Genomic DNA, 12,232 nt, shown 5'->3' with positions numbered 1-12,232 from the left:
GGAATTCTACTAAAAGAAACCAGGATGCTATGAACCAAGTTTTGTAAAAGTCAGTAGTGAATGTAAGTGCCTCACCTGTGAAATGCCTACTCTGAAACCGCTTTGAGGGGCTTGGTTTCAGCATTATGTGAAAACTGGACCTTTTTGTGAAAGGTCAATCGAAGTCAGTACCCAAAACCATTAATCACTTCCGCCAATCTTGGCCCTCTGGTCAGTATTTGTATTTCATGCTTTTGCAGCTGGTACAAGAGTAAGTAAAACTACTCCTAGAACAAGATAATATTTAGGGATGACAGAAGCTAGCCCTTGGTAATGAGCTTCAGCACTGGAAGTGGGTGTCCTGCCATGGCCTACTCATTGTATTGACCCTACCCCTCAGAGAAGTGTCAGCTGCACTAGATTCTTTTCCCTCGCAGTGCTCCATTGCAGGATAGAAATACAGTAACACACGATGGTGACTGCATATTCCAACTGAGATCTTTGCCAGGTAAACTGGAAGGTGAGCACAAAAGGCTTGAGACTCTGATATACAGTAAACCCTGGAAACGCGCGAGTTCCAGTTGTGCTTACCTCGCATTAATGCGAATTAAGTGCAACCCAAAATCTCACTCCCCCCGGCCCTGGCTCACGCCCCGTCAACCCCACGCGTGGCTCTGGTTCAACCTCCCACCCCTCACCCTGCTAACCACTCATGCACGGCTCTGGCTCATCCCCCACCACTGCATCCGGCTCTGGTTCACCACCCCTCATACGCAGCTCCAGCTCAACCCCTCCAGCACTGGTTCCAACCCCCCACTGGCCCGGCTCACCACCTGAGCATGGCTCTGGCTCACCACCCCCATGCGCAGCTCCACTTCAAGCCCCCTTCACGTGGCCCCAGTTCAACCCTACCACCCTGGTTCAAACTCCCCTAACCCACCTGCTCCCCTCCCATGGCCCCAACCCACCCCCAGGCTTAACCCCCACCAACTGCCCCCCGAGCCCCAGGACTTACCTTTCAAGAGGAGCTCCAGGTGTTCCTGCTGCTTTCCTGGCTACAGAACATGTGTTCCGCCAGGGAAAAAGCTGCCCCCCGACTTTAGTGAGATTTGGGTTATGTGAGGGTGTGTGGGAGCTCAACCCTCACATAAATCAAGGCACTGCAGTACACGGTACTGACTGGTGTGCTATGTGTTGCTCATTACATGAGTTGAGTTGATTGTCAGGAGAATGTAAAGCTTTAATTAAAATGGCCATGGAAACTGTGTGGTAAGGTGATGTGAGCGCATTGCTTTTGCGCAGCAGGTTATAACGTTGCTTTTCCAAAACTAATACTGCAAAAGTAAACTGGATTTAAATTACAATATGAAAACAGATTGAACATTTGCAGTGGGTGTTGTCTTATCCTGTCTTTAAAACCATGGGAGGACTTCAGAGATCGGTTTAAACAAATGCTTGAGCTGTTTTATAACTGAAAACAATTCTGCAGGCCTCTCCTCTTTAAAATAAAATCTCAACAGAGCAGTGCTAACCCCATTAGTGAAGCACTACAATAAAGCTACAACATTAACATCTCCAGTTGAAGAAATGAACTATTTTAACAGAACTAGTGTAATGTAAAAATGGCTACTCTGCAGATATTACATTTTACATTTACTGTTACGTTTTAGGTAATCTTTGACAACCTGATGTTGAACCCAGTGTCACAGTTATCCCACACAATCCGTGAAAATACAGAAAACCTGGCTGAAAAAATGAAGTAAGTTTTTAGCTCGGCTCTGGAACGTATTCTTCCCCATTGAGTTGTTTACACAAAGGGTGTGATTAATTTCTTACTAGTGAAAGGCACTGGATTGTCATCCTGAGAAAAAATATTGGTTGTCTGTATGCAGAAGGGAAACAGCGCACGCTGCAAAAGCAGAAAAAGTTTGTTTCCACCTCAGTTTTCATAGGCTTGTCCTGTCGCTTAATTTGTCCTTGGATAACTGAAGCTTTGAGCCAGTTTTGTAATGCAAAGTCAGGATGTTTGCATAAAAGTGTAGAGTTCAGTGTATATGACACACCTAACTTTGCTGTGGAGCTCAGTGTTCAAATGATGGCAACCTGGAGTACGTGCCTATTCTGTACTGCCTCACTGATGCATGTTTATACTTACCAGGCATTTGATGCGCCACAATCAATCTTCCAGCGTTTGATTTTGCCACGTGTCTGAAGAAATGGCAAAATTGATCTCTCTGGCCTTGGCCATTGACTCTGGTACTCCACGCTATCGTGTGGAGTAAGGGACATCAGTTCGAGCCCGAAGAACCATAATTTACACTAGGACAGAGAGTCAATTCTGATACATCGATTCTATCTACGCTATTGGTGCATTGGGGATTGACTTTGTTCACTAGTGTAAACCAGGCCTTAGTCTTCCATGGAGGAAACTCACCTACAAGAAGGAAGGGAACTCATTTGCCATTGTGTTCCATCCATGCCTCACCCCACAACCTTTCCAAAACTTCCAGTGTGTATGCAAGTTGTGATGGTGTTTGTTGTGATGCCCTCTTGGAAAAAGAGTGTCAGCTTCTGGGCCTTGGAACAGGCAGCAGGAGGGGCATGACTTTTGGTTGTTTGTGAGGTAGTCAAAGTGAAGAGAAAAGGCCCTTAATCTCATCATGACTCCACAGAGCCCCTTTGTTGCTACGTTTGTGTCAATTATATGGTGTAAATAAATGAAGATGTATTTTTGCTGGGCATTTTGTGAAAGGTCCAATCTTGTTTGCTCCAGAATTCTGTTTCAGAACAGCGAAAGGACCTGGGAGGAGATGGAAGCCAAAATTAACTCAGAAAATGAAGTGCCAATTTTAAAGACCTCAAACAAGGTAATGTGTTTTGTGTTTAGTAAATAAACAAGGTGCCAAGAAATTTGCTTAAAACAAGTCTTTGCCTAACTGAGGCTTTCAGAGCCATTGGGTGCCCAGCTAGCATTGAATTTTAATGGGATTTGGTTGCCTCACTTTTTCAGACTCTTCTGAAATTCCCAGCCTCAGAATGCAAATATAGAAGTGACACAAGGTCACAGTAAAATAATTTTCCATAATAAGTTTAAAAAAAATAAATTTAAAAAAACAAACCCATTTCCTCAATTTTTCTTAGCCCACATGTATTTATTGAATTTCCTCCATCTTCTCTTTTAAGAGGTGACTCTTCTATGTTGTCATTCTTTTATTTTAATATCAACTTCACCTGTCTCTCCCCTTTATTAGTCTTCAGGGACTCAGGCTGGCTCAGGGAGGCACAAGTACAGGACTTTGCCTGCCTGCCACTCTTCTCCGTGTCTCCCACTGGTGCCGTACCACTGAGGATAGCTAGGGCCCTACCAAAGTCACAGTTTGCACAGCCACAGGGCCTTAAAATTGGCCAGTTTCATTATTTCACATGCCCTGAGCCCAGGCAGGAGCCATGGGGGCTTAAGCCCGAACTCAGGAAGGAGCCAGGAGAAAGTGTAGAAGCCCTGAGCCAGGGCGTCCCCAGACTCTGGGCAGGAACTTTAGGAGACAAGTGTCCTGAGGCCTGGGCTCCTCAAGCCCCAGCTGGAGCCATGGTTGGGGGGCAGTTAGGGGGTGTGGAGAAGGAAACCAGAGTGTGGGCAGGAGCTATGGGGAAGGGGAAGGAGCCTGGAACTCAGGCAGGAACTGTGGGGGAGGGGGGCAACAGCCCTGAGTCCATGGAGAATGGCCACCCCATCCCCAATGGCACTGGGGTGCTGGCAGGAGCTATGGAGCGGGGCAGAAGCTTGGAATTTAGGCAGAGGTATTGGCGGGGGGAATCCCTAAATACTGGCTGGAGCCCTAGTCCTAAATACTGGCTGGAGCTGTGGCCTCCCCAAGCCTGGGAGGAGCCAGCCTCAAGCCCAGGAGATGTTAGGGTGGGAGCCCCAAGACACAGTTTGAGCTTGGGTGGGAGGAGCAGTGGGTGGTGGCAGCAGCCTCCAGTTAGGTGCTCTGGACCCAGTGCCCCAAGCACTAGCAGGAGTAGCCCCAGCCCAGGCACCCTGAGTTGCTGCAAGAACTGTGGGGGGCGGCAGAAGCCCGGAGCCCAGCGTCCAGCTCTGGAATTATTGTAGCACAGAAGCATGAGTGCTGCCTGTAGAGCTGTGTGAGATCTCCCTCAAATAACAGCCATGCAGGGGAAGGACAAGTCCTGTCCCTCCTCAGCCCAGCTGATTCTGGGGAGATCAGCTTTCCCAGGGGGTAAGGGCTTATTTCACGATCCATGACATTTTCCACAGCCATGAAATTGGTCGGGCCTTGGTGATAGCACTGGGGTAGATGGGGGAATGGGCGTCTTCACCCTCATGTTCTCTTCATTTATCAGGGTTAGACAACAGAGTGGTAAAGTTGGTGCCCCAGTCAGTGTTCCCTTTACTCCTGCACAGACTTCTGTTTTTGTGAATGGGACTTCCCTGGGAGAAATGCAAAGATCTAAGCACATACTTAATCACTGAGCTTCATGAAATCACTCAGGTTTAAAGCTAAGGCTGTGCATAAGATGAGGGTGTAGGTGTCTGTCTGCACTTGCATTATTTAACCATAAATGTCTGGGCAATGGTTAGTCTCAAATAAAAAGTCTAGTCTAACGTACATTTTTGCAGAGTGGCTTGCTAGTGCATTTCCAGATACAGCAGACCAAATCCCGCTGGCATCTGCCCAGATAAGCATGTTAATTGATGCTCAGTAACACAGTAACTGGAGAAAATTCAGAGTAACTGAAGTCCTCCTTAGTTAACTGTTTCTTTCTGGCGTACTTGTTTCTAGGAAATCAGCTCTATCCTTAAGGAGCTAAGAAGAGTTCAGAAACAACTCGAAGGTTGGTAATTTTAAAATGGTCTCAATTTCTCTGTTATATGTAGGTAACTAGTACAATATAAAATACTATTGTAACTTGTGGTTTTCTTTGTCAATTGAAACTCTATAAGCATGAAGCACTCATTCATTTTATGCATGCATTATCCCCTGGTACAGGTTGAACCTCTCTAGTCTGGAACTCTTGTGCAGCAACATTCGTAATCCAGCATGGTTTTAGTTAGATGACCAATTATCATGGGTGTGGCCAAGTTTTCTATGTTCCAATAAAGTTAGTTTCCAGCCACCAGTCCTGGCTCTTAATGTTCTGTGGTGGTGTTCAGCTGTAATTTACCTCTGAATGCCTTCTAAGAGCCCAGGAAACAGTGGAAGTGTTAGCAATGCTGCTAGGCAGCATTGACCTCCTGTGGTCTGGCAAATTCTCTTGTCTGGCACCAGTCACCTCCTGAGGATGCCAGATTAGAGAGGTTCAAACTGTATATACAGATGGAAGATGGATTTCTCTTGTGTTGCAAACATAAAAAAGTTTCTGCCATCTGAAACACTGAAGTTATTGCTCTAGAAATGGGTCATTCACAATAATTAGGACTTCATTACAAGATAGACAAGCCAATGCTACTGTTGTTCAGACAGCCATGTGGTTGGCAGCCCTATTCAGCCAATAATTCATGCCATATTTTCATACTACTTTTAAGCAAGTGTTTGTTTGCGTTTGATCTGAATTCATTATGGAAGGTGCCATGTTATAGAGATATCTATATGAGCTCAGTGCCTGACCCTTGTATCATTATAATTTAGTTAAGACAATGTAAACATGTCTTACTGATGAGTGACTGGAGTTTGGCAGGTGTTTCTCTTTATCCAGTTTTAACAGGAAAACTCCCATCAAGTAAAGGTCAATTTTGAGGGTTTTTAAATTTTTTATTTTATTTTATTTTGTTTTTTGCTTATTAAAATTGCTTGGACCCAAGGATAATTGTAAAGAGGATACAGTGCAGCCGTGAGAAGCGGGAACAAATTTTGATTACACTGGGCACAAGAGTGTCTAAAATTCTGAAGGTGAGAGAGTTTCTGTGTAGAAATGCTGCTGAGTGCAGCTAATATGTATCTTCTATCTTTTCTCTCCTTCCCCAGTTATAAACGCTGTCATTGACCCCAGTGGGAACTTGGATGTAGTTGCCATTAACAAAGCATCTTCTGCTGCTACACAGTCTACAACCACTAAAGTCAGGACTGCTAATCATTCAGGCTCCACGTTGGAGACTTTAACACCAGTACAGATGAGAAATTACATCCAGAACTCAAACTGTGGATCTTCTAGCTTACAAGATGTTAATTTCATTTCAGATGGAGAAAAATACGTGATCTGATACAATATTTTGTATTGCTATTGTATGTAATTTACTGTGGCGTTAGTTTAGTGTCCGAGTGGTCGTGGACAATTCGTATGGAGCAGTTGTGTAGATAGCTAACAGATCGCACACACACATGCACGCGCGCACACAAAATCTATGCTGTGTGGGTGAATGGCAAGTCTATGTATTCCTTTAGAACAAGACTAGCACTGTGGAGCAGCACATATTCAGCATAGAGGCAAACGCTGATTTTTAGACTACGACTCCCTTGAATTTTTCCAGTGTGCCATAAGAAACAGGTTTTGCTTATCCTCCATTTGCTACTGCCGAAGCGCTAAAGTGTTCTTGGATTAGCCTGTTTATAATTCTCAGTTACTGGTAGTTCCGCTGTACCAAGGTTTTGTTTCAAAAAAGCATTGCACTTTTTTGACAGGCACTACATTTTTGATTGCTTAGAAAAACAGAGCTTTACAGATCATTTGGAATCAACTTGCCGTGTGCTGGTGCAATACAATGGGTTTCTACAGGAAACTCTTTTCTAGTTGTACGAAAATTGGTTTCAGTGTTTGCAAAAGAAGAAGAAAAAGAAACCGATTTGAATCTCTGTGCATCATGTATTCAATCCAAATCCTTTGTTTTTCCATTGGGAAGGTGTAAAATTTCTGATGTAGTAACAGATTCTGAAAATGTTTCAGGCACAAAGCTTCAAGTGTAGATAAACCTCATAAATTAGATCAGTTGTTATAGTTGAGCTTCTCAAATTCTCATTATTTCAGTGTTATCGCTCTGAACACATTTTTTTTTTAAAATGTAATAATAACAACAACAATAATCTTTCATACTGAGCTGCCAAATTCTCTTGAATGGGCTAAAGAGCAAGTTGTCTGTGATCAGCCAGTTACTGAGAAAAGCATTGGTTCCATTGCCTTGTGTAGTAAACTTAATTACACGATGGCTATGAACTAGTATTCACTCTACAGCACTCAAAATAATGGCTTAAATGTAGCTCTGCCTTTACGGGTAGTGTTGTCATGAGTTTTTCAGATTCAGCTACGCACCATTCTGTTTTTGTGAGAACCTACTCACCAGTGTAAAGCAGCTGGTGTTACAGAGCAACATTGGTATGAGTTGATTTGGTCTATTATAATCTCAGGAATGCTAAGGATTATTCTGCACCAGCATTGTGCAGTATATTGTGTACTGTAAAATTAGCTTTTTATATCCCATCTGTTAAGTGAGCTGCCAAATTCTAAGCAATTAATGCTTTAAAGAAAGTATTTGAGGGGTTATTTGGAGAGTCTGTATGATGCATGGAGAGTGCAAACTGGAGGCTGTCCACTTGCATTAATTCCTCCTGGCTGAAAAGCAGTGATCAGGAAGAGAAAACATATCTGCATAGTTACGGGAAATATACTCACTGATGGAGGTAAGCAAATTCAATTCTGTTTGTCCAGTGTATAATTTTGCTAATGAAAATAAGCTTCCTAAGCTTGATTGCGCATTATGTGCTGACTTCATGTTTTGTTGGGGTGGGAAGTTTTCATAATTGGGGCAGTTAATTGACCTTTTCTCCTAGGACTTTGCTAATGTGTCAAATAAGTGTAATTAAATAACTCACACAGTGTTTAGTGTACTAGCAAATGGCAGGATTCTGCTTCAAGTGCCATCAGTTGGCACTTTCCATTTATTTCAACAGGAGCAGTCCCAAAGGAACAGTTTACTTGTTGGCTAGGCTACTGTGTCTTGTGAACATGCAAGGTTTTGCATGTGGGGGGAAGTAGTGCAGGTTTGCTACCAATGTATCCACCAGAGAATATGGCTCAGCTGCTACTGTGGAGATTTGGAGAGATATACCAGACTTTCCTATGAACACTGTGATTATGGAAGTAAATTTTACTTTGCAAACTAACTAAAAACTTGGGTTTTAAGTCTCTGGGCTGCCTCTAATGTTAATGCTGTCTGGGTACTTGTTCCACTGTATGCTTTTGAAATATTTGCCTGTGTCGTTTGTTAATGTCATAAATACTGACGCATGGTAATTAGGTTTCAAAAGTCTCCACAGTTAGGGTGTGATCTAGCAAGGTGTTGACTCCGACTTATTAGATGTTGGAGGGGTTTGGCAACATAAGGGATCAGCCCTCTACTTAGTTTTGCAGTAGACAGGTATGTGTTTGAGTTACCCATTAATATGAGATCATCTTGTTTGTTTTTATTTACCACGTTTTCCCATCCTCGTGGCTCTGCTCTTCTCGTGGTTTTGTTTCTGACAATATATTCCTGGTGTGATAACTATTTACTTTCACCTGGAAACTTGTTAGTGTCTCCTTTCTTGAAGTGGCCCATCAGAGATGAATTTTCTCCCTTTGCTGGTCCTCCGCTCTTGGTATCCAAGTAGCTTTGGTGCCAGTTGCATAAGCCCAGAAATATGGTACTTTTTAGAAATAATTGGAAATAAAGCTGGAGCCATGAATCTCAAAGTTTTAGTCTAGGTGGCAGGGGAAAACACAGCCTGATTTTTGTTTCACTTTGAATCATTTGTTCAGTGTGATATAAAAACACCTATTTCCCAGCATGAGGTTCCTATCCTTTCAAGACTCTGTTTTAGTTGCATTCCTGTTATGTAATCATCTAGGTGCTGAAATGTAACATATTTGAGGTATTTAACTAATCTGAAGTACACCTCATTCTGCATTTGTCGTTTATAATTAAGCCAAAGAGCAAGCCACACGATTATAAACTATCAACCAAGGTTCCATCCTCTAAGCAGTACTGTATGTGACAAAAAAGTGTATGTACAGTTCTTATGTGAATATCATAAGCATCGGGGGTCTGATCTGGTGACTTCAATGGTCATTAGGTCAGGCTGTAGTTGGTTAAATTGTAGGGAGCTTCAAGGGTGCTCCACTGACCCAAATGTCATCCATACAGTAAATTGTTTTTGTATTTGTTGTATTTACATTTTAAAAAATTAGGAATTTTCAAAGAGGTCTAAAGGAATTAGACATCCAGTTCTTATTGAACTCCCCTGGGACAGGATGCTAACAGCTTTAGCCCCCTTTGAAAATCTCAGGCGTAGTTCTTTCACTATACTTGAAAACTGTGTTCTCATTTAGATTATTTTTGAATGTTAAATTCTGCAGACTTCATGATGATGGAATGAATGTAAATTCATGGGAGAATGCATCATTGCTTTGCAAGCAAGAGCCTAAGTGTATCTACAGTACCGTTGTGTTGTGGTCATGCTGTGTGAATAAAGCCTAGATCATCCTTGAATATTTTAATAATGAAAAATCTTACCGAATGTTTACATACAGCCTACTGAAAAAAAAAAGTATTTAAAATATATAAATGCAAGATGTTACTAGTTTTTCTTCATTTTTGCAGATCACACTAGATATTTTTAAAATTCAGTAAATATGTGTAATGATTTTTGGGGAAAAAAAAAAGTTAACTACCTGTTTACTCTGGATGTGCCCTGTGCTGAATTGCGCCTATCTGATTATCTGCTGTTGTTACGCTGGCGATTCTGCTGTTTTAAACTCTTCACTGGATCATTCCATTTGCATGCAACACAAATGCAAGCTGTCTGAGAGTAAAGCTGAAACCTGTTTGTATAAATTGAATTGAGTAATGACACTCTCCTTTTTTCATGCCCTCCTTTTGAAATGTTGTATATAATTTTGGTTCCTATTTCTGCCACGCTATTTCTTTCTCTTGTTTTTTGGAATGGTAATTTATTTTGTTTTGATGATAGACAGTATTTGTACATTTTGTTCAAAGGTGATATTGTGGCTGTCTTTAAAAATAAATTGTTATTTTATATAATTTTATCATAAAATTTCTCTAATAAATCATTCTTTTATCATGTGACAAATATGATTCTGGGGTTTTTTAAGGGTTAATTTTATGATGTGGGAAACATGTTGGGAGAATTGAACTGTTGGTCTTCCCTTGCCCTGTTTAATGGCATGAAGGATCATATTGGTGCATAGTAACAAACACGACTGGAGTCTCTTGCCATATTTGTTGCCTCTATAGAGTGCCTATTTAATGTGTGCGGATTCACCCATGTGGATTCAGTTGCAGGATGAGGTCCTGAAAATCACCTTCTGTTCAGAAGCCTTCTTCTTACTTCTGAATATTTGGTGGGTTTGCGTTGTGTTGCAGTTGATGGGACACGATTTCTTTGCTTCAATTAATGATGATATTATTTTTATGCTTTAAACCATCTTCATTTTACATGCCCCTTCATCCATTTAATCCTCTGAGGCTATGTCTACACTAGCCCAAATCTTCGAAATAGCCACGCAAATGGCCATTTTGGAGATTACCAATGAGGCACTGAAATACATATTCAGCGCCTCATTAGCATGCCGCTGGCCACGGCACTTTGAAATTGCCACTGCTCGCTGCCGTGCAGCTCATCTACACCGGGGTCCTTTTCGAAAGGACTGCTGAGAGGAATACGGGGATTTCGAAGTTTGCAGGGTCCTTTCAAAAAGGACCCTGGGGTAGACGATCTGCACAGCAGCGAGCCGCAGCAATTTTGAAGTGCTGCAGCTGGCAGCATGCTAGTGAGGCGCTGAATATGTATTTCAGCGCCTCACTAGTAATCTTCGAAATGGCCATTTGCATGGCCATTTCAAAGACTTGGGCTAGTGTAGACATGGCCAAGTGAAGATCCGTCCCTACCTGAATTGCGCATCCTCTCTCGCGTTGCTGAAAAGGAATAACTTTCTCCCACGCTCACTACTGCCTTCATTACAGAGGTGGAGCTTTGTTCCAGCTTCCTTTGCTGTGTTCCACTTTCTGACCAAAGCAGCATGATGGGACATGCATGGCAGATGCAATGTTCCAGCAGTGAACCAAAGTATTAAAAAATCAGTCCATTTTGCCATCTTGGGCAGGGGCGTGCAATAAGTTTTGATGGGGAGCCACTCCGAGAATTTGGAAGGTGGTCAAGGGCCACACTCTTCTATGATATTAGTGGAGGAGGCGCGGGGTATGGGTTGGAGGTTGGGGATAGGGACTGGGGTGCAAGAGGGTTTGTGGGGGGTTGGATTGTGACCCAGGGCAAGAGTTTGGGCTGTGACCTAGGGCAGGAGGGGGGTTGTGACCTGTGTCAGAAGACTGGGGTGAGGGCCTGAAAGGGGTGCAGGGGTTTGGGCTGAGACCTAAGGCAGGGGATTGGGGAGCAGGGTCTGGGAGGGGGTGTGGGTACAGCAGGAGGGGCAGAGGATTTGGGTTATGTGAGATGGGGTGTAGAGGGTTGTGTTTATGTGGTTCTGGCTGCAGGAAGGGCAGAGGGTTAGGATTATGTGGGATTGGGGGCTCGCAGGCAGGCTCTGGCTGGAAGACTTACTTGAGTGGCTCCCGGACAGCAGGCCTGCAGGGCCCTGAGAGAGGCTCTCTGCCCACTGCAGCCCAGACCACTCAAAAGTGTGACCTGCTCCTTGTAGCTCTCTGCTCCAGTCGCCGGAGGGGGTAGTGGCTTTGCATGCTGCTCCTGCCCCTCCAGCAAAATCTCTCAGCTCTTGTTGGCCAGAAACTGTAAACCAGCCAATTGGAGCTGAGATATTTTGCAAGGGGATGGGAGAGTGTGCAAAACCTTCCCCTCTCTCCCAGCACCCGGAGCAGAGAGCTACAGGGAGCAGGAAGCCACATAAAGCAGCATCTGGCTGCTCTGTACCTGAGGCAGCCTGTGGGCTGGATCGAGCCCATGGGTCATATTTTGCCCACTCCTGATTTAAGACCTGATGCAAAGCCCACCAGAAATCAACAGGCTTCTGTCCATTGACCCTTTGGATCAGGCCTTGGGGAACTGGAGTTTTTACTTTGGACAAACTAGATTTGGCTCTCTTCACCAGCAGTGGGGCTTGTCAAATGTTTCTGCCTCTTCAAAAACGCTTGCCCTGCTGGCATCAGTGGTGCTAAAACTTGAGGGATGCTGCTGCCTCCACCCCCTTGCTTGAAGGTGTAATAACAACCCAGTAATCCCTAAACTCAACATTGCTTTCTGATTCTGAATTGTCTGTCTCTTACAGAAAT

General features: G+C 43.5%; 1 protein-coding gene across 2 annotated transcripts in view; it reads left to right on the top strand.

Annotated features, from left to right (window-relative positions):
- Positions 1-10,052, top strand: part of CEP170B (centrosomal protein 170B) — an 83,249-nt gene extending 73,197 nt beyond the window's left edge. For both annotated transcript variants that reach the window (XM_074996390.1, XM_074996386.1), the window contains 4 exons: positions 1,650-1,738; positions 2,753-2,846; positions 4,782-4,833; positions 5,964-10,052. In XM_074996390.1, coding sequence (XP_074852491.1) covers positions 1,650-1,738; positions 2,753-2,846; positions 4,782-4,833; positions 5,964-6,199 — 471 coding nt within the window. In that variant the 3' untranslated portion in view covers positions 6,200-10,052. The remainder of the gene's footprint in view (positions 1-1,649; positions 1,739-2,752; positions 2,847-4,781; positions 4,834-5,963) is intronic.
- Positions 10,053-12,232: the final 2,180 nt, after the last annotated feature.

This window comes from Carettochelys insculpta, chromosome 6 (genome assembly GCF_033958435.1).
Source record: "Carettochelys insculpta isolate YL-2023 chromosome 6, ASM3395843v1, whole genome shotgun sequence".
Lineage (NCBI taxonomy): Eukaryota > Metazoa > Chordata > Testudines > Carettochelyidae > Carettochelys > Carettochelys insculpta.
Note: the sequence above shows the minus strand (reverse complement) of the source record. Positions and strands in the feature narration are given on the sequence as shown.